Below are 27,553 nucleotides of genomic sequence, written 5' to 3'. Positions count from 1 at the left end.
GTAAAATAAAGAGCAACGTGGAAAAGGGCCTACCTGCCATTACCAGTGGATAAGCATCATTTTAATTTGCAAAAGAAGGAGGAATCAAAGATCCCTGTCACATGGAAAACAGGATTTTTAAACATTGAAAACAAAAACGCCCTGCAAATGTGTGTGTAAATAAAAACGTATTTTAAAAAAAAGTAAACGTGAAAAAAATATCACTGCTCACAGAAAAATGTCACGAAAGCAAAACATGATGTGTGGGTTGAGAAAGAGCAATGTATATTATGTTTCACCCACAAAACTCCAGTGACATTTGAAGAGCCTCTTTGTCTTCATGAAAGAAAATGTCAGTCCAAGGCAAACCCTTTGCTGGCTGTGGGCAAAACCTCACAAGGAAAACTCCCACTCTCAGCCTGGATGTCACATCTCCCATCCAATAACCAACAACAATAAAATTGTCCTGCTAGAGGCATCAACATTCAGTATTCTCCTAACCTGCTGGTTCTGAAAGCAAAAGTTACACTTGGCTGGACCATGACTAATATATATGCAAATTGTGGCACCCACTTCAAAGAGCACTCTTCCAACACAAAGGAGACTAATAATGCACAGGCTGATCCAGTGAAAACAAATGGCTGCAAGCAGGGGAAGGACCATTTGTCCCACATGAAGATTCACAATGTATTTAAAAGGGCTATTAACATTTAGGCCTTTTTCACAGCCATCATAAGGCGGATGGAGTTCATCTATTTACCATTTTTATGTAATGTCCAGGTGATTTTGGGGATATACAATTCATCTTCCTGTGACTCTGTGAACTGGAAGGGCCAGTTAAACTAGGTTTCTGGTTGATCTGAACATGTTCCAAATGTGAGAGTTGGTGAGCGTGTAATTAGGGATATGCTTAATAACTTACATTTTCATAACTGTTGTGCTTTTTATGGAAACAGCAGAAAGGTGCTACATGGCTGTGCTACATGATACAGATTTGGAGGTTGGTTTATCTAACTCCCCATGATTAGTGGAGACAGAAAATATGTTTAGCATGGCAGTAGCTAGTAAAATTATGAAGTTGTGATATATAACTAGTTTTTGCGAAAAAGTTGAAAGGAGAACAAAGGATGATGTCAAATAGGAATTGCCATATGTTTCTCCAGACCCCTAAACCAACCCTTACTTGGAGGCTGGGTTTTGGAGGAGAGAGAAGGGTAACTGTCCAATACTAGTGGCAGGAATTATTGCAGGGTACTTCCCCAAGATTGTAAAATGTGTGGTCTCATCGCTGCTATATAAGGGGGACTGCACTAGGACAGGGGACACAGAGAGGAAAAGAAAAACAGGAGGGCAGAGAGAAGAGACAGTCCATCAGGAATGCTGCTGAAACTTACCATCTGACAGTTGTAAGGCAACAGAGGAGATTACTGACTGAGAATGCATCTGGGTGGAGCAGTCTATCTCTAGGAAGGTCTCAAAGGTGACTGGGTCCTATGGTGGAGAGCAGGAGGCCATATTTGAGAATGGAGTGACCAGACACCTCCCTATCTTTCCAGAGTGTCCTGAGATGCAGCTGGCTTTCCTGAACCTTAAACTGAGGCTTGATATGTAAGTAGAACTGAGCCCTGGGAAACCAAAAAGCAGGGGCGTCAGCTTGCCTTGAATCCATTCCCTTTATAGTGGGTGGGGGGGCAAAACTGTGTAGATCCTTAGCCTATTCAACCAAAAATATTAATTTAATTAACTCCCCATTTGGCAGAACACTGTGGGTTGAATTTTGTTAATCTTCGGAATTAACAAAGACCACATTCTAGTGTGTGCTGAAAACTATACCCTATTAATTAATTTGGCAATCCTTGTTGTCCAGCTGATCCCGACTTCTTTAAGGAAGAGGGTTGTCTTTGTTCTTATATCAGTCCAACCTTTGTATCCAGCTTCCCCAACACTGACCTTTTAGTAAGGGGGGTCTGCAATCCAAAATTTGCCAAAGCATTCCAATTTTTCTGTCTGACTTCCCAACATAAATCAATCACCAAACCAAAAGTGTGGGCATAATTATCATTGTTGTATGTATTTTTGCCAATCTTGAAATCCTACTGCTTTCCTTGTAAGCCTGCAGGAAAATCAAAATTGCACAACATTACATAAGTGCCTTTGTTATTGATCAGTGTAATTATTTTGTGAAGTGAAATTTGCAGAAAGTAAGAATTGTGATTGTGTTCTTTTTAACTCACTTTTGAGATTTATTTATGCTGAGAGAAGGTGATTGGGTTGCCCCACGGATAAAGTGGTGTTTAACGTTTTCGCGCTAAATTCTATTACTTTTAATTTAAATAAATACCAATATATTTCCCGTACACCAGCCTGGTTCTTGGCTCATTGTTAGCTCAGGGGAGAGGGTGCAAGGGGCATGATATGTATTTGAGATAGGGCTAAAAAAAGAATATGTTAAATAGTTTGTTGTATAACCACTTGAGTAGGGAGGGAAGGAACTCTCCGTGTTGAGGGTGGTTTATCAATAAACTGTTACATCTTTGACATTGAATCAGAACCTTTCAAAAGTAAAGGTCATATAATAAGTCAAGAAATCAATTCCAGAACATTGCAGAACAGAAGTCGCCACAAAATGAGTACAAAGAAAACAGGGGAGAAGTAAGAGGGAGAGGCAAACTCAATAGGGCAACAGTCTTCAAACTGTGGGGCTGTAAGGATTATCAATATATATATATCAATGTCCTTTTGTTGCTTTAATTGACAGACTTTCCTGAAATTGTCTGTGTGCATGTTGTTAAACATTCAGTATCTCCATCTCGAACTATTTCTTTCCATCATGAACTCGTCTATTCAGCTTGTATGTCGCCTTCCACCACATCCTCTATTTCCCCATTTCTATGTCCTCTTCACCGGATTCCATATCACAATCACATTATTTTTCATTTATCTATCTATAGTGCTTAAGTGTATTCATGACCTGGCTCCCATGTATCTCTCCTGCTTGCTTTCTTTATATACCCTTTCACATTTCATAGGTTCTTCTACGCAGTTTCTCCTGACTGTTTCTCACCCTCCTTGCTCCTAGTGCACAATCCTGCTTCTGTTCCTTTGGGTAACTTGCTCCTAAGCAGTAACTCCCTCTCCCTCTTCAGGTGCTGAGCTGGCCTTTCATTGGCTATTTTTCATTCTCTACTTAAGGAACATCTTCTTTCTTCATCTGCATCCCATTGATCTATATGTTAAGCAATAATTCTGTGTTCTGCGGCTTCCCCAGCCGGTAATTGCCCGGACCCCAAATTACAGGCCCAAGTGAAGCACGAGCCTTAACGCTGAGCCCCAGTGCCGTTACTGGGCCTGTGACGCCCGTAGAATGTGGTAGTATTCCTATTAGAACTCCGAGGCAAACCCTGACGTGCTTATAGCAATAGAACACATTTTCAAATGCTTCATTCCCAGAAGCAGCTGGGGGGAAGTCAGGGTTGCCATAGAAATGGAAGGTGGGGCTCCACTCGAGCCCCTCTTCCATATTCATGGCTTCAACGGGAAGCTGTGCGGGCTGGGCAGAGGAGCCCTTAAGAGGTAAGGTGATTTGGGTTGGGGGGTGGATTGGGGTGGGTGGGTGTGTGAATGGGCTGGATTTGGGGGTGGGATGCAGGGGAGGAGGGAAAACAGCAGTGCTGGGTGTTGTGACTAATCGGGTAGCTCTGGACTCGGCTTGCAGCTTTAATATTGTTACATTGCTTACTAAATGTGCTGACTGTACCATTTTACTTCTTCGGAGCTTTGGTGACAGCACTATACACTTTCAACACAAATAAACGTAAACATTTTACAAAGTCAGGATTTTTTCTCTGCATCCACAGGTCTTCTATTGTTTTATGGACATGGAAGGGGGGTGACAAGAGAGGGAGGTCCAGGCGTGTGGCAGGACCCCATATCGTTTCTTCCATCCCAGGTTGTCACCCTCTGGTGCCTCTATACCTCCATTATCTACCCCTTGGACTCCTAACCCATTTGGGGGTTGACAAGCATTGTTAAGGGGTTTGTGGGGGGCATACACAACATTGGTTACAGCTAAACCCATATCAACATCAAGATTAATTTCGGAGTCGCGACATAGACATTTCCAGCTATACTTATTTTCTATCAGATGTCACTCTGAATCCCTCAGTAGAATGCATTCATGTCAATGATAGTTACTGTTCTCTATTTTAACTCTAACGTGTGATATATGGATCCTTATGTACTCTATGTACATTTTGACAAGCATTTACTGTCAGAGTACTCTAATACTGTAAGTACAATGAAGCTTATTTTAATCACCTACTAATACCTTCTCTGCTCTCCACAGCCTCTATACTCTGCAAGATCAGTGGCCTCACAATACAGCACCACAATTGGAAACAAATTCATGTTTATCTCTGCATATATACTGTCAGGACAACAATGCTCACAATGATAAAAGAACAATTATAATAAAATGTTTCAGGAATTTCTCCAACAGCAGAAACAGAGTATCCCTTTTTACTGATAAGAACTTTAACATGTAGCCCGTGTGAACAAATTGCATATGACCATCCGTTGAAAGGAAGTAGAGCAATCGCACGTGCCTTTGATGATTACTGGGTGTGTTAATTCCTGAATGCTGGTGTAAACAGGCATTCGGAGCAACTGTTTCTGGGACGAGCCAATAGAAACACCGGGCGTGATTCATGGAATATTTGCCCGGTTCAAAGTGACTTTGCACTGTTGAAAAGTGACTTTGCACTGCCGATAGAAACCCTGATTCATGGAACTGTGCAAAGTGTATGTTTGCAGTGCAAAGTCCGGGCAAACTCAGCCCATAGTCATTTGTGCAGTTCAAAATGACTTTGCACGGCAAAAATACACTTTGCACGTTTCCCTGAATCAGGGTTTGTGTCAGCCGTGCAAAGTCACTTTGAACCGGGTAAATATTCATGAATCGAGAACACAGTGTGCCCCTTTAAAGAGACCTGTGTGGATTGCTGAGCCAGAGGCTTAAAGCACACAGGGCACATTCCTACGCAACAATACCCATGCGCAGGCCAAGTGCTCGTGCTTGTTATGCGAGGAATGAAAATCCTTCGAAATATTGCCACGGGGAAGGCGACGCGTGCATGAGTAATCACAGAAAATACGCGATGTCTTCCATACATTACACAATGCACGTCTTGTTCCTGCAGTCTTTGCCTCCAGAACCTGAGATTGGTGTCAGCAACAGCAGTTCAAGAAAAAAAAAGGATATGGAATTTGGAGAATGTGATTGGTCAGACACGGTCACCTACAATTAGACTTTTCCTAATCCTCTCAAAAATCCATGTTGCACATCCCTCATTTTATTTCATTTTTTTATTTTGTTGTAAGTATCTATCTGGTATGGAGCTAGCCCCACAGGACAGCAGAGGGCTTTATGTAGCACAAGGAGGGTGTGCCACATCCAGCACTGTCAGTAATGTGCAGATGCAGGTAATAGCGTGAGCGCAGATAGGCTAAGACTGGATGGGGAAAACACACATTGATTGGGAAGGGTATTATAACCATTGAGTTAATTGAACAAGTCGCCTGAGGTGATGGTTAGGTGGGATTGAGAGGCAGGGGTTAATGGAGTAGGAAAAAAGGGTTTCGAGATTGCTCCTGAGCATTAGGAAGGATGGTGGAAGAAGCTGGTTCTGATAGCAGAGAGTTCCAGAACGCAGGAGAACATGCAAAGAAGGCCTGTTTCTAGTTTTCATCTTTGCATATATTCTGGGACTCTAGGAGAAGTGCTTCGGAGCTACGGTTGTGTTTATTTGGACAGAGTTGCAGCACAGGCGATAGATACAGTGACCAATATACAATTTTAGGGTGGATATTCTCTCATGGGTTTTGGTCACTACCATCAAAGATGGAAAAAAACAAGAGCTACGCTTATCATGCGATTCCTATCGATGAGCGTTGACACAGGGCAACGGGTACAGCTCTGAATGAACCATGGCATTGCAAATTGTGGGTGGATGGATTGACCCTAAGTGACATCATTGAGAACGGGGAACGTCCCGTATCAGCATGATGAGCAATGACGATGACGAAAGCACAGGAAATGAATAGTGCCTTCACCAAAATGTTCCTTCTAACTGCTTCTAGCCACAATTCAAAGCCTGTCCATTATGCTCGCATCAGCACATTGGCACTGACATAAAGAAGAGTCAGAGGAAAGGCATCTTGGCAAACCGGTTCTCCTTGGCTTACCATAGATAAAGTCATGTCACTAACCCTATTAAATGGGTAAGGGCAATGGTACTGTTCTAATGACAGGTTCATTAACATGGTTGCCCTTGTCTTACAAAAAAAGAGGTTACCAGAGGTTGGCGGTGAATTCTTCGGTTTGAGGGGCATGATCATGGCAAGGAAGCCTGAACCAACCAAGTGGATATTCAGTGGTGTTCTGCCTCCAAGAAAATGTGTTAAACAATGGTTTACAAATGTTACATTTTACTACATACCTTCTGTGAAAAGTTGCCTAAAAAGCCATACCTTATATCGAGTTTGTAGGGTAATACATGAAAAATTTCAAATATTCCAAGTCACAAACTTGGCATAGGAGCAGTTGTCAATACATTTTGATGATGCCTTTGTCCACAATATATGCCAGTATTCATGCTGGCTGTGAACATAGATGCCCTAGTTGCATCAATATATACCTGTATTGCCACGTAAGAACATACTCATGATTGATTTGACCATAATTCCAGTACTATAAGTATACACGTTCATGCTGGCAATGCCAATATACATCAGTTTCCCCAAGTAAGAAAATACGCCTCTGTTGGTTTGCCCATAATGCTGATTCAAATGCCATGCCACAGTAAGAATACAAGTCCAAACTAGCTGCTCCAATCCATAAAATCACTCATCACATTGGCTTTGTCCATAATATCAGTAAAACATGCCATGCCACAGCAAAAAAAAACCTTACTGGCTGCCCAAATATAGTCTATGCAAAACACTCAACTTTGATTTGCCCATCGTGCCAGTAAAACATGCCAAGCCACTGGAAGAAAACACACGTACTGGCTGCACGAATGTGGGCTAGTATTCCATGTAAGAACACTTCTCAAGTTTGATTTGTCAATAATGCCAGCAAACCATGTCAGGCCACTCTCAGAAAACATTCATACTGACTGCTCAATGTTGGGCAGTATCCCACATAAGAACATTAACCATATGGGCGTTGCCCATAATGGAACTAAAACAAACCAGGCCACTCTAAAATAAAGCAATGATGGCTGCTCGAAAGTATTCACCCACATCCCCATCAAGGAACACTCATCAAATTGTCATTGCCCATAATGCCAGCAAAATATACCATGCCACTATAAAAAAAGGCATAATGCCCATAATTACAGTAATATATGTGTACTTCCAGAAACTCCTGACACAAGTGCCAGAATTGTAACCTATAAAATTCCACGTATTTCCAGTGTTTCTGTGATGCAAAATTGTTAATCAAAGAAGGCTGCAATAAAAAAGCTATTCCTTTTATAACATGTTTTAGAGGTACTAAGTGGTGCATTTGGGGCCAAATAACTCAGAACAGAAGTAAAATACTACTGCTGAGATGCCAGAGACTCTCTCGCGCTTTGGAACCACTTTGCTGAAATGTGCGTGATCCGAATGGCACCTGGCCTAGTAGGATCGTTATCTGTGTTCCCTCTGTTCTCCCTCCCTTGCCACGTCGCGCCTTGAAACACTTGTGTATAGGCGCGTTATAAATGCCATATCAGATCACATCACATCATAAAGCAACAATAAAAGAAAAGAAAATTGAATGACGAGTGGTGATAGTACTAACCATTATATCAAGTGCCCTGCAATGGGTCACCAGCTCTGTTTTGGCAGTGTGTGGATTGGTCTACAGAGTATAAACCAACACAGAAACAACATTCTGTTACTGACATATGTAACATTCCCTACAAAACTGAATGTAAACTGTGTAGCTTTTGACCCCATTTTTGCACAGAAAGTAGGCTGCAAAATGAACCATATTGACCCATCATTTTAAACATTTTCTCGGGGGTAGAACAGTACCAAAAGCATATGGGCTGGTCGGGCACAGTCGCTATGCTCAATCGCTCGCACATTTGTGTGGGCAACATTTACGCCCATCAAGTTAAAAATGGTACCAGCCGCCACTGGTAATAAACGTTGAATCTACTGACACTAGGAAGCCCAGGTAATATAAATGCTGAAGCAAAGCTGGACCGCCTATGTTAGATATGGGAAGGAAATGGAAAGAACAGACTCTACCAACAGATGTTTGTGAAGTAGAGCCAAGTCCAGCACCTGCAAAACAACACACATCAATTGAAGTTACAAAGAGAAATCAGAGCAGTGGCTTTGTTTAAATCTTGATCCAACGTTATGCAAACAGATGCTATCAATCGAAAGCTTTTCCTCAGCACCTGAAGCTAATCGGTCATGGAAGATTGCCGGCAGACTCGCTTCATCGGGTTCTAGGGCCTATGTGGACTGGTTTCATTTTTTAAGCTGCCAATGTCTCCCCTTGTCCTGCCATCACTATGAAGGGCTCTTGTGGAAAACACCTCATTTCCCTGCACCTCCATGCCTCAACTTCCAATTTCAGTTTGGGTGAAATGTCCATTTAGGTGGTGGTTGACATTAAATTGACGCGGTCTTCCAGTTACTTGGAGTCAGAAGGTGTGTGTATGTATTGTTGCAAGGACTCTATCTGCCTTTTAGGTCTTAGATCAATGGAATACCTTGAATTCTTTGGAAAATCGGAGCGTAGCGGGTACCGTTGCTTTTGTGAGAAAACTAAACTAAACTAAGAGATTCTCCAAATTTTTACTTTCAAAGCAAAACTTGTCGATGACATGCCAGTCCTTGTTATTGTGCCCACTAAACATGACTGATCTCTGCGTCATGGGTTTCACCGCGGGATGGGAGAATTGTTTTTGTTTTCGTTCAAAATGTTCAGAAATGACGGTATTTCACTAAAATAAAAAATTAGAATTGTGAGGATATTTTTCCAGGAGATTTAAATTTAAATGAGCAAATATGAACTGTTTTTGTTTAAACAAATTATTTTTTTCCTTTAAACATTTTTCATGGCAATCAATTTCTTTTTGTAAAAAAAAAATAAGAAATCACAGTTTTCACAAAACAAAAAAAGGAAAAATATTTTTTGGATCTAGTCAAATCCGTTTTTGATGGAATGGTGTTTTTTCTTAATTGGCAAGCTAAGCAAATTACGAGCCCAAGCTACTAATGAGCAGTGCATTGGTAAAGTGATTTTATTTGGAAAGCTCCAGTGGCACAGCGCAAACATTGACAGACGTTTATGTAACAAAGTCTTTGCGGAAGAACGGCGGAAGGATGCCGCTTACTTGTCATTCAATCATTGTTAACATTATGTCTGCGTCTGTCTGCCGCGCTGTGGTAGCCGCACAAGAGAGCGAGAAAACTGGGCATCAGGCCAGGAGATGGAAGCACAAGAAAACTATTGGCTATAGCAATCCTAGCATGGTGTGTTTAGTCTATGGAATGTGGAGAAGGAAGCCCATTGGCAAACATTAACGCAGGTGGGAATTAAAACAATATTACTCCAGAAGCCCACCAGAAATGTTATTATCCGGAGCACGAACTAAAACACCAGGTGCCATCCCGAGTCTGACCTTTTAACTGAATCCTTTCTTCCCTTATTCTCTCTCTCCTGTATCATGATTCTCTCCTCTAGCCGTCATATAATGTCTTTTTTTCGGATCCTTATCTCTGAGTTGCCTTATTTATTGTTTTGAGGCACCGGTGCTGCATATGGACTCCGTACTCTCCTCCCTCCCCTTCACGCAGCGACATCTAGTGAATATTTTACAATAATCCTTGGCATGGTAAAGTGGCGTCTCCGCTCTCCCTTCAGCCCCTTTTCTTAGTTTCCATTTCCCTCCCATGTCTTCGACACATATTTTTTATATTGGATTTATCTTTTCTGCTTTATGATATAATATCCTTGAAATAGCACCCAATGTTGAGAATTAAGGACTACTTGCGCAGAGCAAAATATCTCTCAACACATTTACTTCACAATCTGTGAAAAGCCCACCAAAAAATCTTTAATGCCAAATGATGCATAAGCATTTAAAATATGTAATCACACGTCCAATGGTTATTTCCTTCCAGAAACAGCTAAATAGTACTCCCCCCACACACACATACACACGCACAGTCCATAATTTGTTCTGATGTATACCAGGGCTGAGCCCCGGGCCCTACTTATCAGCAGCAGTACTTAATGGGCCCCATTAGGAGTGTTGTAGTAAGGCAATAACGGCGCCGGTAGTGCTACCGGTGCCGTTGTTACCTCGCCGCAACATTCTGAGTTTGCTCGCAGGGGCCGCTCTGCACACCTGGTCAGACTAGACGTGCAGAGCGGCACCCGCGAGCAGTACCGGAAGGTAGCAACGGCTCGTTATTAACGGGACTGTTGTTACCATCCTCCCCATTCCCATTGAGCCTAATGGGGGCTCAAATGGGAATGGGGATGTACCAGGTCCGGGTCCCGCGAATGGGAATTACCGGGTCCTCCAAGGTCGGAATGGCCCGGTAAGTCCCCTTTTGCGGGACCCGGACCCGAGTTTGGGGGTAGCCATGCCCTTATTAAGGGTATGGCTACCTCCAAACTCTTAATGAGGCCCACTATCTCAGTTCTATTGTCATGAACAAAATCTACTTGCCATTTCCCTTGAACACACTTAATAACGTTAACAATAAATGTGTCTCATAACAATGAAAATCGGAATTCATCTTCTCTCTTTGCCTTTTAATCTGACAGGGCAGGTAGACGGCCACAGGTGGAAGACACAACTGTGCTTCAAAATATTTAAACCGTGGCACATATTTTATTTTTCCAAATGAAGCACTGCACACATGCATGTGTATACTCCACACCGAGGGTGACATTGTGCATTTGTGACACACATTATGATCTGATATGATATGATATGGCATTTGTAACGCGCCTATACACAAGTGTTTCAAGGCGCGACGAGGCAAGGAGGGAGAAACAAGGGGAAGACAGACAACGATCCTACTAGGCCAGGTGTCATTCAGATCGTGCAAGTGCAGGGGTAGGAGGAAGGAAGAAAGTGCAACGGGAGGGGAAGAGGGGGAAGTGCAGTACAAAGTAAGTAGAATAAAAAATAAATAAATAAATAGGGCCAGCTGGTGGTAAGTGCACACAAGTGCTGGGAAGGGGGTCTGTAGGGATACAGAGACAGCCCCGCAGTGCAGGTGTTGCCAGGGAGGCAGTGCAAGTGGAGAGTGGCTGGGCCCAGGACCGAGGTCGGTGAGAGTGGCCCAGTTGCAGATTCAGAGCAGTTTCAGTGAAGAATTTAGCAGGGGAGAGGGAGAGAGAAAGCAGAAGCAAAGAGGAAGGTTTTGAGGAGCTTCCGGAACCGCATTCTATGTGATTGCATCTTCCTCCCAACACTGCTGCAATTTGAATGGTTCCCAGGGAACTGTATGTTCATTTATACTGAATGGGGCATATTGAATATTGGAAAATAAAATGTTGAAGGTCCATCTATACAGAAGGACAACGGTTAATTCTGCAACATCGAGTCCAGTGATGAGACTTCTGTGATGACTGAGAAATAGTGCATTTTGGGACATTTATCTAGTTAGAATATTTTAATAGAGTGAGGGCATTTTTGCAATTCATTCCAGTGGGATAATCTGGAGTAAGTGAAGCAGAAAGGGACATGTGTTACGGACCCCTGTGCTGAGTGAGACAGTATTTGAGAAAATACATATTTTTGTGAGCTGGTGGATATAATGAGGTACTGTATTTGTCTAATGAAGGAGATGCTGAATTCTTCTGTACCTGCAGCTTTACGGTGGCATCTTTGGTGAGTCAGGCAATACATTCTCCTTGATACATATGATATGTGGGCATCTGTTCTGAGTGACCGAAATGCTTCCTATGACACGCAGTCCTGTTGAGCCCTCTTTACTGAGGGGGCTTTCTGGAACACAAAGGCTTGTAAATGTATTTTCCTTTAGTTCTATACATTACGCCGTATGTGGTTATCTTCACTCAGTGTTTCAGAACCTATCCTGGGACTTGGAGTTTAAAGGGCGTCATTGGTAAGAAAATGATGTGTTGCCATGTACAGACTAATATACTTCCAACTACCCCTGACTCTGTCCCGCTTTGTCTTACCTTACGGAATCTTCAAGACTTGCTGCATAAGGATGGTGTGTGGGGGAAGCTGGGGAAGACCTTCTTGAGTAAAGAGTGGTGTCCGCCACACATAGAATTACTCCTGCTCTCCCCTCATGTACAGAAGGCAGTATGGAAGTTGAGAGCTTCCCATATGCCTCTATTACACTTGGCCTTTAGGTGACCTGCCTATTCAGGACCCGCAATTGCATTCTCTAGCCTAGATCCACCAGTCTGAAGGAAAACCAGTAGATAACAGCAATGTATACAGGCATCATTGAGGTATACTATCATTAGATAGAAGAATGGAGCACTTTATCTGATAACCTGCATTGATTGGTTGAGGCTAAAGGATAATACAATGCTTGATAGGTGTACAGGATAACAACTGATCAAGGTTCCCTTCATCAAGTAAGCCATGAAGGAAATCAGTCTATGTTGATTGCTCTTAGGCATTGCCCTTTTCTAATGGTATTAATAGTAGCACTGAATGCATGCTACATCTTTCAATTTTTTAAAAGTGCCAGGATATTTCCCTAATATGGGCATGAACCAAAATGTTGAACACATTGATTTCCGGTGTACCAATGTCAACATAAACGCAACTAATATTATTTCCTTAAAGCAAACTGATGCTCAAAAACTGCACTGATTCTTAAGAGTAAGGCGGATGGCCAGGGGAGTTGCTAGGTCTGGAAAAGACCCGGGGCTAAGCTGATGTCAGAACTGTTGGGACTGGGGGCTAGCTAGTCTTTTGGCTGTAGCTTCTGAGATTCTATCTGGGGCTACAACCAAAAGACCAGGGGCTATAGCCCCCTTAGCCCCCCCTAGCAACGCCCCTGCGGATGGCTCAGTGTGAGGAGAATCGAAGAACAATGGAGACTGTTTCAAGATTAAGTCAAAGAGGCACCATAAAAATTAATCATTTTTGTTATTATTGCCATCACGTACTCACTACCACAACAAGAGTGCACTTGAGGAATGCAAGTAATCACCTAGCACCTGAAAGGTAGCACTCGACATATTGGGCACACACCTGTATTTTTCACCCTATAAGGACGTTCGTATTGGGCCATCCGATCAAGAGCGTGAAGCTCTTACGTAAAGCAAGTGGATTTTACATTTCCCACGCGGCCTTTATACTCAACCAACAAGAATAAGATGAGGTAAGCCACTGAATGCAAGTTAGAGAGAGTGTTGCGACGTGAATACAAGGAACATGAGTTACAGTCCCCTTACTAATTTACCATGTAGTTACAGGCTGACTAGAGATTCATTCTCCATTCACACTTAAGGCACCCCGCTTGATCAGGGATAGCACCTCCAGAGGACTGTATCCACAAGCTGGCACAGGTAATTATATACATGTTCATGGGCATAGACAATTGATTTTGTCATGAAGGTACAACGTCAAAAAAAGCCCCATCAATCATTAATGAAAGCCTAACAGAGGTGTTTAAATAACTAATCTGCAGCCGCAAGACTCCAACTTCAACAACAGGGCATGTCCAAGCATGTTGCTTTGGTTTACACATCAAATGCTATTTACCCTTAACTCTATATTCAAAAGTGAATATTATTCATAATTCTGGAACTACAAGATCTGGGAACATGAAAATTAGGGCCTGATTCATCAAATTGTTTGCATGCTGAATAGTGACTTTGCACACCATTCAGCATGCAAAATTCCCTTCGTCAATTCATGGAATCGACTTTGCAGACCTTTTCGGGACCTTGCAGGGACTTTGTGTGTGTCCCTTAAGGCTTTGCATGCTGTCGAACAGTGTGCGTGACACTCCATGCAGAGTGTGGGACGAGCCTGCGCAAAGATTTAAATAGGAGGCGGCATATTCCCCATTCTCCACGCAGAATGAGGAAGAACGAGGAATAATGTGGGCGTGTTGAGGGACGGGCTATGCTAGGTAATCACATGCCCAGCACTGTGCAAAACCAAGCATGTTCATGGATCTGACCGTGCAATGTCACGTCTGGGAAAACAGCACGCAAAGCTCCAAAGCATACAGCGACATAACAGCATGCCCAAAGTCCCAATCGCATAGGAATCACCGCGCAAAGACACAGTCCGATCAGGAATCGAGGGGTGTGGGTACGCAGTTGGGGTGCCGTTCGCAGTTAGGGGTGCATGTATGCAGATTAGCGGGCTGCAGCCATGGTTTACTGGGATTCACATGCAGATTTAAAGGGAACCGACTACAGCTACGATAAATGGTGGGCATTTTGTCGGGTGCTGTTAGTTATGGGAGTTATGGGGGATCACATGCAGTGTCGTGGTGCGGCCTTGGTTGCATGGCGCGTAATATTGCTTCGGTGCATGAATTTGTAGATGCGGATGGCACAAATGTTGGTATATGTTGGTGGATTGGCTTTGCGTGGGAGCATGTAGGGGGCAATACCACAGGCTACTAGATTTTATTTGTGCATCAGGTTTGTTTGCTAGTGAAATTGCATGAATATTCAGAATGCACAGAGGAGAATGCTACATTTTCTGTGAATCAGCACTTAGTGTGTTTCAAAGATCAGAAACACCTTGTTCATTTGACACCAAACTCAAATTTCGTATGCCAATCAGAAATTATCAAAATGCAAAAAAATCATAACTTAATTAAGCGATATGACAAATAGCAATGTTGCATACCCAGGCATGCATCTGCAAGCACAAATTCCAATAATCTCGAATTAATAGAATTGGCATACTGCTGCCATAAATTATGGAAGAAAAAGAAAATGGCATTTAGCATTTAGTGTGAGTTAAATTGGCCCGCTCCCTTCTTCATGCCAAAAATATAGAAATGATAGCCACCCAATGAACATTGGGGTATGTAATGGGGATGTATGACTGTTGGGTAAACCAATGTAATGATCAGGCAAATCAAATAGTGTCACATAATTATTACATACGTGTTCAAATTTTGGATACTTAAAAATAGTGTGAGCACAGAGGAGAATATCCTGACATTGGAAAAAGGACCACCTTTTTATGATTAACAAGAAGCTGTCTGCCCAACTGGAAGGATGCTAAGCTGGGAATATCTGGAAATGAGGAGCCTTGTCCAGGAGAGAGACTGAAGCTGGTGTTGACAGATTTTACATTGTGCCAGAGGGGAAGAGAGGTCAGGGGGGACCAGATGTCTGGCTGATGCTGGTTCCATGAACTAAAAGAATTATCCTGAAATAAGTATAAAAATCCCCTCTAGCAAATCAGATTTTCCCTTCATCCTGCTATGTCCTGGGAGTGGGTGGTTTCAAAGTGCTAGGAGGGGCACTAAAGTGAAACACATTTTGATTCTTATAACAGTGAAGTGCCAAGTGAGATTTCCTTTGAAGAAAACCAGATGCATTGTGCTGTTACTATAGAGACAAACGAATAGCACTTCTGTGCATCTGGAGTGCCCCCCTATAAACATTATAATCCCATTATATTCCACCCACAGTGTTTTCACAGAAATAGTTATTTGTGGTCATTTATATTCTTTGAAGTCTGGCCATAACTATTAAATAAAGGATGTGAGCTGAGAGCAAGTTTAAAGGAGTCATTTCTATTCCCTTAACAAAAAAAATAGCGCAAATGTAAATCCCATGTAACCCCTTATTCAGACATTGCACAGTAGGATTCATATGTGACCTGAAAGGAGAGGGATATTTATATCAGTCCAATAGAATCTGAAAGCCATTTTCTCAGGTTGGGCGAAGAAGCCAAAACAGTGCATTCCAAATTGCAAACCTTATTTCCCTAATCCAAAACCTGCAGAATTCTAATACAAGTCAATATAAGCATATTTTAAACTTTACATGCCTGTTAGAAGCCCACAGCACCATATCTAGAAGGGGAGCAAGATACCTGAAATAGTTCTTTGATTCTAGCATGTACTGGTGTCATTGGGAAAAGCATTGTTTTTGCATCATTTGCTAATATAACTTAAAGTCTAATTTGGAAATGTTTTGATGCAAAGGAAGTGTTGAAATATTGGCTGATAAGCGGGAGAAGTGAAATTAGCAGACCTAGTGTAATTTAGAATATAATATTGATATACAATTGTATTGTAGTATTGTACTGAGATTTATAGAGCACGAATAAGACCAAACAGTATCAAGGCGCTACTTGATTATGTAATTCGATGTTTATGTGCAAGAAATAGTAAAATAAATGCAGGCAGGTCATTTTCATTTTGGTAGTCCACCTGTCTGTGATTGTGTATCATTGTGGTGACTTCCCCTGCATAAATCTGGTGACCACCTTTGTCGGGATTTCAACTTTAATTTATTCATTTTAATAAATGAACGTTTTAATAAAACCACTGGTTTCTTGCCTAGAATATTGAGGTGGGTCTGTCTAACTAGGGGGTATTAGATTGGAGTTGCCCACCTGGCATAGCATATATAAAGTGACCAAAACATATCCTACAACAGTGGTAACAATAATACCATGTCCCTTACAGCATGTACTACAGCAGTTTCTGCGATTTCACAGATGTATATAATACAAGTTTGACTCTTCCACAGCGCACTGCTCGTCATTTCACTGACTTCGGAAGAACGAAAGGTCAATTGGTCTTTCCCAGGATTTGGCTACTCGATCTTCAATTTACACACGTAATAATATTATAGCTAATCATATTAATAAAAGTGACAGCAGCTACATCATTATCTATCTCACTGCTATTAATATGGAAAAGGACATCGAACCTAAAAACATGAATGCATCCATACACGCAACAAACACAGATGGTAAGTGTGCCCGCCTAAAGCAGAGGTTACCTGTCTTGTGTCCCGTGTGAGCCCAGCTTTTCATTCTTCATGCAGAAGTCAGGTGAGCTCTGCAGGTAAACAAGCTCGGTTTCTTTCACGGGCCGTATGTCGATGTCCTTGGGTACCAGTTGCTTCCGTGTGCCCATTGGCCGGTGCACCACTTTTGTGGCGGACAAATACCGTATCTTAAGATCCTGGGCAATGTCCCGCAGTTCTTGGAGGCCCTTCCAGCAGGTTTTGATTGAACAGGAACCGGAGACTCCATGGCACTTACATTTCATCTCAAGAGATGCCTTTAAAATCTAGAGGAGAAGACATCAGACCTCATCATGATGCAAAACGTGGTGCTTTCGAATAAACATTTTAAGAATTATCAGAACTCAGGTCACAAACGTTGAGGCATGATATAGCTTATATTAAGAAGTAAGGAAGTACATCAATGATGTATGCTATAACTAACTGTGGTCACAGAAAACCATGCTCAAAATGCGTGTAATTTGGCCACACAGGGAATCATTACACATGGAACTGCCAAGAGTTAATGTATGCCACAATATGTTATTTTACATCTGTAATCTGTACGCTCTAGATGCAGCATGTGCAGAAAGGATTACACAAATATAATGATATTTTAATTTCTTCTCTAGACCAGAACAGGTGGTGGTACATTTTCCCACACTGACTGCAGCACCTCTGTCTATATCAGCCAGGTGTAAATCAGTTGAGCATGAGTTTTGAAAATACACTTGTTATGTTATGTTATGTTATGCTCATTGATTTTATAAAGTGCACGCACGCCAAAGCATCTTGGCGCTAAAATGAATAAGGAGATTTTTAGTAGCCCTCAATGAGACAGCCGGGGAATTCCACAATTTAGCAGCCGCCACAGAAAAAGAGCAGCCACCCACCCGCTCAAACTGATAGCGAGGAATCGAGAGGAGACAAGAGCCCTTAGAGCGCAGTACACAAGAAGGCACATAGGGACAGAACCGTTCCTAGAGATATTCTCTTGCATGCGATTACTCTATGGGCCGCCATGTATTGCCTGTTTCGAGACCCCTTATGACAATGTGGGAATGTACACGTTCGTGTATGTATATGTCACTTATGGGAAATTACAGGACTGCACTTGCTATGCACCTTTTTGTGAAATGTATGTAAATGTTGCGTTCATAATCCACTATTTGCCGTCCAAGTCAAAAATGCTATTTTGTTTTCTTTTTTCTGTGACAAGTAACATAATTGCTTGTAAAAGTATTCAATCTGTAACAAAGCCCTTCATTTTTATTATGTGGCCATCCCTTTCACCTCGAAAAGTTGGACACTAATGAGTGATCGTCTATGAAAAATTTAGACCAATAATTCATTGTTACTGAATATTGTAAAGGGGGCGTTTACTGTCGGGCTGTTCATTCTTCACTGCCACTACCCCTTGGCATTGAGGATGCTATAGCTGCCCAACCTTTGAAAAACGGCGAAACAGGGCTAGAGGGGCTTATTTATTTATTTGTTTATTTATTCATTTCATTTCTCTAGAGCGGCAAAACCCTGAAGTATCACAACGCTAGGTTACATTGGTAAGAGAGACAACTGAAGTAGAAGAAGTTGCTGGGTTACATTATTTGTACATTAGTAAGAAAAAAGACAGTAGGCAGACAGCAGTTTTGGGTTGGCGGTTACAAACTAGTCATAGGGGTACAGTTAGGCGTATTTTATTAACATAATGGTTTTGAGTTTTTTGCGGAAGATCAGGTAAGAAGCGTGTCTCTGATAGATGGAGGGAGAGCATTCCAGAGGGTGGGAGCAATGAATGTGAAGCAGCATCCTCCCGCCCTGTTTCTGGTGAATCTGGGGGTGTCATAAAGGAGGAGGAGGATCTCAGGCTGTGGGGATTGTGTTTTTGCCAATGCGTGTAGTGAGGTCGATGGGTGCAGTATTGTGCATGCAGCGGTGGGAGATTGACAGGATTTTAAACTTGATACATGCCTTAATGGGCAGCCAGTGAGCTTCAAGTCTCACTAGCGAGAAGTGGTCACATCTTTTTAGTCCCCAGACAGCATGGAGGGTGTTATTTTCGATCAATTGTAGTTTGGTTAGGTTTTTGGTGGAGGTTCCCGTAAGTATGTTGTTGCATTAATCCAATTTGCTTTCGATAATGGCTCTCGCCAGGGTGAGGCAGCTGTTTGTGGAGAGGAATTTTCTGGAATGATTAAGGAGTTTGATGGAGTAGGTGGCAGAGGAGGAAACAGTATTTACGTGTTTGGTCAAGGTAAGTTGAGTGTCTTGGTGGACTCCCAGGGTTTTAACAGAGCTAGACAAATGTGTGATGTTTCCATGGATGGAGAAAGCGGCGAAGGCAGGGTCTCGGTGTTGGAGGTGGATGATGAGGAGCTCTTTCTTGTCATCATTCAGGCATAGGTGTGGGTAGCAATCCAGGCCTGAATGATGCCATAAATACGGTTGATATTGGCTGAGTGGAGATAGTGGTTACGTGTGAGTTTGAGGATAATTTGCATGTCGTCTGTGAAGTTGGTGTAGGGGTTTTCAAGGCTGTCCAAGTGGTCAAAGAGTGCCTTAGTGTAAATATTATACAGGGTGGGAGAAAGGCATGATTCTCTAGGGACCCCATAGGGAACGGTGATAGGGTCAGCCGCTTCTGATCCTGCGAAGATCCTGTAGGATCGTTCACTCAGAAAGGAGTTTATCCAGTGGTTGCTTCATTGGAGAGGTTGAAGGTAGATGTTAGATGGAGATACAGAATATAGTGGTCAAGAAGGTCAAATACTGCCGAGAGGCCAAGTAGGAGGAGGAGGGAGAGGTTGCCTGCATCCCGGATAGCGTCACATTCAATCTTGAGGTCGTGTAGTGCAGATTCTGTGCTATGTATTGGTCTACACCCGGATTGACGTGTACCTAGAAGATTAAGGGCTTCCAGGTAGGGTCGGAGTGTTGTGTAGGCTGTGCAGTCCAGAATTTTAAGTAGGTAAGGTACTGTAGTGATGACCCAGTAGTTCCTGGGGAGGGTGGGCTTGAGCGATGATTTTTTGAGGAGGGATGTGGCCCCTGCTGCTTTGATGGATTTTGGCATTGTGTTGGAGTTGAAAGAGGTGTTCATGAATTTTGCAATGGTAAGAGTGACGGGTTCTGCACACATCTTGATAATGATATGGGATGGGAAAAGGCTTGAAACGTAATTCTGCGGTGACCTTGCATAACAAGCTGGTGAGATCCGTTCAATGGCTCAGGGGCCTGTATGTGCACTGATAGCACACATTAACATCATCTATTACTGCCAGACTGAGCTTCTGCACTCCCACATATTGGGCGTTCCCAGAGAGAACTGAGTCACAACTGCTCACAGTGATAACCTGGGGGGAAGAGTCAGACCATGGTCTCCCCCTAAGCTGTCATGCATTTCCAGAGCTCACCAGCTTATTACCTACTCCGGGTTGGATTCCGTATCTGTGGTAAACTGTTTAAACGGACCCCCAAATGTAGGGCCATATGGATTGAGGGATGCATATAATACTTTTCTAAGTGCTGAAAAGCGATTCTATGTATTTATAAGTAATTTAATCTTACAATTAATTTTATTTGTGATATGGAATAGTATGGGAAAAAAGTGTTAAGTTGGCTAACGTGTTACTTATATAGATAGCCAGTGCCATAAGAACTCGGAGGAAGGACACTTATATGTTATATACAGAATAAAGTTGAGATAATTTGTTTATACATCTCACTACTGAGAATTTTCAACACATGGGGGATATCGGTAAACTGCGATCACGAGAGTGACAAAGGAATGTTATTAAGGTAATATCGCACTCTCAGGGTTAGGGGAGCTTGCATTATTTGGTTGAGTGGGTGGCCAAAGAGTAGAGTAGAAAGGCAATACATGATCCCCCAACAGTAAAGGCAGCAACAAGATCATTGAAATTTAGTAAACCTATAGACAAAGTCATTGTTCTAATAGGTGAAATTGCAGGCCTTCTTAAGGACTTGGACAGCCCGGAAAGTAGTGTGAAATTTCTGGGCATTGTAAAATCGAGTGCCTGAAATTGGATTGTACACATGACCAAAGATCAACTATCCATTGACCCCCACAGTTCCCAAGAGGAAACAGAGCTTAAAAGTGCTAATTGTGAGGGGCAGAAAGGGGTGGTGCCAATAATAATTGTTCATCAATTCCAGTGCTGCTAAATGTAGGAGAAACACTGCCTGACTATGGGGGTCATTACGAGTTTTATTAGCTTCATGGCTTGGCACTATTAGCGGCATGGCTGACTCCAAACCCGGGGCCGGGTCCGGTCTGACAGAATGGGGACTTACCGAGTCATTACGACCTTGGAGAACCCGGTAAGTCCCCATTCAGTACACCATTTCCCATTCCCATTTGAGCCCCCATAGGGTTCAATGGGAATGGGGAAGGTGCTAATTTCGGGCCCGCAAATAGCAGGCCCTTAATTAGCACCCTGGTCCCTTAACAGGACCCACTAAGGACGTGTGGTCTGAACACACGTCCTTTGCGGTTCCCGCTAAGGGACCTCGGAATTGGGTGGTAAGGGTTTACCAGCACCAGCATCCTGACTGGTGCCGTTAACCCTTACCACCCAACTCAGAATGAGGCCCTATGAAGTGCAAAGAAATCGAAGCAAATGGGAGGCAAGCATTATATGTTGCTGCTGAATTACACAAAACCATTATTGATGAGTTTGTTCAAGATAAGGCTAAGGAGAGTTATCTCCCTGACATTTCGATTACAGATAGGCTTACTGTGCTGGCCAAAGAAGTAACAAATGATCCACTTTTAGCAGGTGTAAGTGCTGAGACTTCCACTTTCCCCAATGTTAATATGCCGGTAGACAATCAGAGCTAGTAGACAATCAAAAGGAGTCTCAGCAAGGGACCAGGGTGTCAAACAATGATGGAACAAGAGATATCTGGAGACGCCATGATAGAGAGAAATGAGGAAGGTGAGTTCTGCCATAGTTGTAAACAACTAAGATTGCAATTAAGAGACCTAAGGGAAGCCTTGTCAATCACCTGAAAACAACTAAAAGACTTTGCAAAAAAAGTAAACCATCATTTGCATTCTATGGATTTAAATAAAAGGAGAGGATGGGGTGATAAGCGAGGAGATTGAAGGCCTAACTCCTCAACCGGTAGCTCCACACATACAAGTAATAAAGAAAAAGTGATAGATTCCTAATCACTATTAAATTCTCATAGGGGGCGTGAAAGTCAATTCTTCTGTTAAGGGAAAGGAAAAAGGGAGTGTGCTTACTCCCGGAACATCCAAACAGAGCCTCAAAGGAGTGGGGCTGAAAGATCTGTAATGAGTAACAAAGCTGCACATAGCTAGAAAACCCAATTCTCAAAGTGCACGCAGGGGAAACTTGATATATTTGGTAAATGTTCAAAAAATAAGTGGCCAGTACAAGGAATCGCAGGAAGCATTAACAAATAAAATAACCCACTGGTTTAGGTCAAAAAGAGAATGCTGTTCAATTATTATAGAAGATATTGTAAACTGTGAGCACATCCGAAGTCCAGATAAGGGGGACTCTGATTGTATATCAGTTGAGCTGATAAAGGAGGAATTTGTAGAAGGTCTCCTTTCAATCGACCTAAGAATCTATCCCCCTGGCAAGCTTAGAATACAAATAAGATCAGCACCCCAGGTCAAAATTGAACCATGAATACATACCATAATCAAACACAAAGTCAAACTCATAAACAACCTGCTGATTTCTAAAACTATTGGAAAGGCACAAATGGGGGAATGACTCCTGATAGCTTAGCCAGGGGGATGTTAGTAGTTCAGAGGTTGATATCAGCCTAAAGGCGAGACCTCATAGTTCTGCCTCTGGGTTGATTATCCCTGAATCTCAAAGGAGAAGCTGACCTAACTGCGAAGGTGGGTGAAGAATGGAGGCTTATGATATAGATTGATGGGCTGCACACCTGGAGGGCAGTAGCTCAGCGCTGTCAGATTATATGGACAGACCCCCTGCACTAGAGGTGCATATCTTATCATGGAACATCGCAGGTTTGACCAAGAACATGATAGACAAATACTGCGTGGAGTTTATTAGATCCCTCCAGATTATATGGATATAAAAGACTTGGGTGGTACAGGCATTAGATATCCAGGGGTTTGCGATTTACAGTGTTCCCTAACAAGAAAATGATCAGAATGGAGGCCTATGGTTGATAGATGTTTCATTAAAAGCAACTGTTGATATGGCAGATACTTGGAACAAAGACATATTGGAATTACATATGAAGTTTCCAGATGGGCAAGAGATGCTCGTAATTAAACCTATAATAGGGCATTGAAGGGGGGAATTCTGACTGCTCTAAATTATATCAATCAAGCACCAAAGACTGGAGGAATAGTCTCACTCTTGAATCAAATATAATACTCTTGGGGGATTATGCAGTTAGAGCCTCTAGAATTGACACATGGCCTATTGGAAGAAGAAGATAAACTCTGGGATATTCAGGATTTAGCAACTTGCCAACCAAAAAGACATAAGGAACAAGTTACTTACCTGTAACTGTTGTTCTCCAGCATGGGTCTGGCATGGATTCACATGCTCATGAATATTCCCCGTCGTCAGGCTGGGAATCCTCGGTAAAGAAAAAACCAGTATCAGTTTCGTTTCTGATCTGTCTTTCGTAGTAACAACCAATCACTGGTCTCTGCGTCATACTGACCACAGCCAATGACTGCCCTCTACCTAAGCACCGCCTCTGGCAGCCATCTTCAGATTTGGAAGCACGTGAAGTGGCAGTATGACCAAGTGAAGAGCCGCAGAGGGGTAGGCGGGAGGGTTCGCATGTGAATCCATGCCAGACCCATGCTGGAGAACAACAGTTACAGGTAAGTAACTTGTTCCTTCTCCAGCATGGGGTCTGGCATGGATTCACATGCTCATGAATAAAGAATACATAGCAGTACACACATGCACAACCACGGGAGGTGGCAAAGGCTCAACATTAAGCATTGCATCAAACTCAACATTAAGCATCTTACCTCCTCACCAGGCTCACCTCAGGCGAACAGGTTGCGCAGCACTGCTTGGCCGACCCTGGACTCCTCCCTGGAATCCCGATCGACGCAGTAGAACTTCGTGAAGGTGTGCGTCGACCTCCACGTAGCAGCCCTGCATATGTCCAGCAGGGGCACACCAGAAAGGAACGCCGTGGTAGCTGCGATCGCTCTGGTGGAATGGGCTCTCGGACGGCCGGGCAGCGGTCGGTTTGCCAACCGATGACAGTACATGATACAGCCGGAGAGCCATCTGGAAATGGAAGCCTTCGAGAGAGCCTTCCCCTGATTGACAGGTCCAAAGTTCACAAAGAGTTGTGACGTCTTCCGAAAACACTTCGTGCGGTCCACGTAGAACTTCAGCGCTCTAGCCACATCCAGCGAGTGCAAAGTCCTCTCAGCCGGCGACGAAGGCGACGGGAAGAATACAGGCAACACCAAGGGTTCGTTGAGATGGAAGTCCGACGGTACCTTGGGCATGAAGGAGGGGTGCGTCCTGAGCACCACCCTCGTGTCGTGAAAAGTCAAGTACGGGGCCTTGCAGGAAAGGGCCTGGATCTCTCCCACCCGTCGTGCGGAGGTGATGGCCACAAGAAACGCTGTCTACCACGACAGAAACTTCAACGGGGCCGAGTGCAGAGGCTCGAACGGAGGTCCCATGAGCTTGGTCAGCACCACGTTGAGCTCCCACGCCGGGGCCAGAGCCTTCACCGGCGGGAACGATCTGAACAGTCCCTTCATGAACTCTTTCACCAGACGATGAGACCACAAGGACGTCCGTCCCGTGGTCCTGGTGTATCGGGAGATCGCAGCCAGATGAATCTTGATGGACGTGTGTGCCAGTCCAGCTTTGGCCAGCGTCAGCAGGTACGGCAGAACTTGGGGAGCCGTAATCCGTAGAGGGTTAATCTTCTGTGCGTGGCACCAGACAGAGAACCTCTTCCATTTGTGTCCGTAGCATTTAAGAGTCGAGGACGCCCTGGCCTTTGCAAGAACCTCTCTGCAGTCGGCCGGTATGTCGTATCCTCCAAACTCTAGCGCTGCAGGAGCAAGTTCAGCGATTTTGGGTCCTGGTGGAGGATGGCGCCTCCTTCCCTGGAGAGCAGATCCGCGTCCACCGGCAGCTTGATTGGCGGGGACGCTGACAAATCCAGAAGGTCCGGGAACCATATCTGCCTCGGCCACGCAGGTGCGACGAGGATCATCCTGCACCGTGACCTCTTGAGCTGGTTGACGAGCCGGATTAGCAGTGGCAAAGGAGGGAACGCGTAGAGGAACAGGCCCTCCCAGGGGAACGAGAAAGCATCGCCCATGCTCCTCGCCTGGGGAAACCTGCTGGCGAACCTCCGGCACTTGGAGTTCGTCGCCGTCGCGAACAGGTCGATCTGGGGAGTGCCCCACCGTCGGAAGAGGCGATCCACTAGATCCTGCCGTAGTTCCCACTCGTGGCACGAGCGCAGCTCCCTGCTGAGTGAGTCGGCGATGGTGTTTTTTATCCCTGCCAGATGAAACGGCACCAGAAACATCCCTTGGGCGACTGCCCAATGCCACAGGTCCTGCGCCTCCTTGGACAGTGCTGGGGACCTGATTCCGCCCTGTTTTCTGATGTAAAACATGGTGGTGGTGTTGTCGGTGAAGATCCTCACCACCTTGCCCTTGAGGGACGGAAGGAAGGACCTGAGGGCCCAAAACACTGCACGGAGCTCCAGGACGTTGATATGTAAAGATTTCTCCGTCGGGAGCCAAAGGCCCCTTGCGTGTAGATTTTCGGTGTGCGCTCCCCACCCTTGCAGGGAGGCATCCGTGGTCACTGTCTCCTGGTGGGCTGGGGTCTGGAAGTCCATGCCCGCCGTCAGATGCGCGCGGGTGTCCCACCACCGGATCGCTCATCGGAAACTCTCGTCGAGTGTGATCCTTTCCTCGAAGCTGCCCGTCGTTTGGATCCAGCGCGCGTCCAGGAACTCCTGCAACGGGCGCATCCGGAGCCTGCACATGGGAATGAGGTAGATGCAGGAAGACATCATTCCGAGGAGGGACTTAATGGACCTCACCTTGGCCGCGTCGGCCACCAACATCCGTTGCACCTTGCCCAGGATGGTCCTGGTCCTCTCCTCCGACGGGGAGGCCAGAAGGGACACTGTGTTGAGCCTCGCTCCCAGAAAAAGAGCGTCTTGCGCGGGTACCAGGTGGGATTTGGCGTAGTTCACGGAGAATCCCAGGTCCGTGAGAAGTTGGACGGTCCTCGCCGTGTGAACCACGGCGAGCTCCCTCGTCTTGGCTCGGATGAGCCAGTCGTCCAGGTAGGGGTAGACGTGGATCCCCTCGCGGCGCAGCTGCGCCGCCACCGGTGCGAGGCACTTGGTGAACACCCTGGGTGCCGACCGTAGACCGAAGGGGAGGGCTTTGAACTGGTAATGACGCCCTTGGACCACAAACCTGAGGAATTTTCGGTGCCCCTTTAGGATGGGAATATGGAAGTAGGCATCCTCCAAATCCAACGACGACAGGAAGTCTCCTTCCTCCAGCTGACCCAGGACGTGCTGGAGGGTGACCATCCGAAACTTTTGCGCCTTGATGAACTTGTTCAGACGTCACAGGTCCAGGATGGGGCGCCATCCCCCCATCTTCTTCTTCACGAGGAAGTATCTCGAGTACACTCCGGAGCCCCAAAGCCTCTTTGGGACGAGTTCGATGGCGCCCTTCCTGAGCATCGCCTTTACCTCCAGGAGAAGTTGAGGGACGTGAAGTTCTTTCCTGGCCACGGGGGGGACGCGTGGACACCTTCTTTGAAACTCGAGCGCGTGGCCCCGGGCCAAGGCGTCCAGCACCCAACGGTCAGTGGAGATGGACTCCCACACGCTGACGAAGCTCGCCAGCCGGCTTCCCACCGGGGTGCTTCGGTGGGGGCCCGACCCCACGGTCGGTTCAATCCTGCTTGGACGAGGCTTTGCCGCCTCGACCTCCTTGGCGACGACGGCGGAGTCCGCCAGACTTGCCTCGTCCTCTATAGGCCTCCTGAGACGACGAGCGGGCCGCTTGACGGTAGGTGGAGAAACCGCCGCCGGAACCTTTGGAGGCGCCCTTGCCTCCGCTGCTCCGAAAGGGCGTCCGTTGTTGCTGCAGAACTCCCAGGGCCCGGGCCGTCTCAGTGTCCGCTTTAATGGCCTGAAGGGAATCGTCCACTGTTTTGCCAAACAGGTTGTTCCCATCGAAGGGCATGTCCAGGACTCTGGTCTGAACGTCTTGACGGAAGTCCGTAGCCTTGAGCCATCCACGCCGCCTAAGGCAAACGCCGTTGCCCAACTGGCGGAACCCAGTGTCGGCGATGTCCGTCGCAACGGTAATGGCGTGGTCCGAAGCCACCTCACCTTCCTGCAGGATCTCCAGGGCCTCTGTCCTCTTGTCGTCCGGCAGGAAGTCCAGCAGGGGAGCCAGTTTGTACCAGAGCTCCCTGTCGTAGCGGGCCACGATAGCCAAGGCGTTGGCCACTTTAATCGTCGTCGCTGCCGACGAGATGACTC

The 27,553-nt window shown here is 44.8% G+C and overlaps 1 protein-coding gene across 2 annotated transcripts in view; it reads right to left on the bottom strand.

The window, feature by feature from the left end:
* The window catches only part of WNT11 (Wnt family member 11), a 282,257-nt gene that overhangs the window by 76,349 nt on the left and 178,355 nt on the right, over window positions 1-27,553 (bottom strand). For both annotated transcript variants that reach the window (XM_069640050.1, XM_069640051.1), the window contains exon 5: window positions 16,988-17,280. In XM_069640050.1, the coding sequence (XP_069496151.1) occupies window positions 16,988-17,280 (293 nt within the window). The remainder of the gene's footprint in view (window positions 1-16,987; window positions 17,281-27,553) is intronic.

The sequence above is a fragment of the Ambystoma mexicanum genome, chromosome 7q (assembly GCF_040938575.1).
Source record: "Ambystoma mexicanum isolate Mex_15411 chromosome 7q, UKY_AmexF1_1, whole genome shotgun sequence".
NCBI lineage: Eukaryota > Metazoa > Chordata > Amphibia > Caudata > Ambystomatidae > Ambystoma > Ambystoma mexicanum.
Note: the sequence above shows the minus strand (reverse complement) of the source record. Positions and strands in the feature narration are given on the sequence as shown.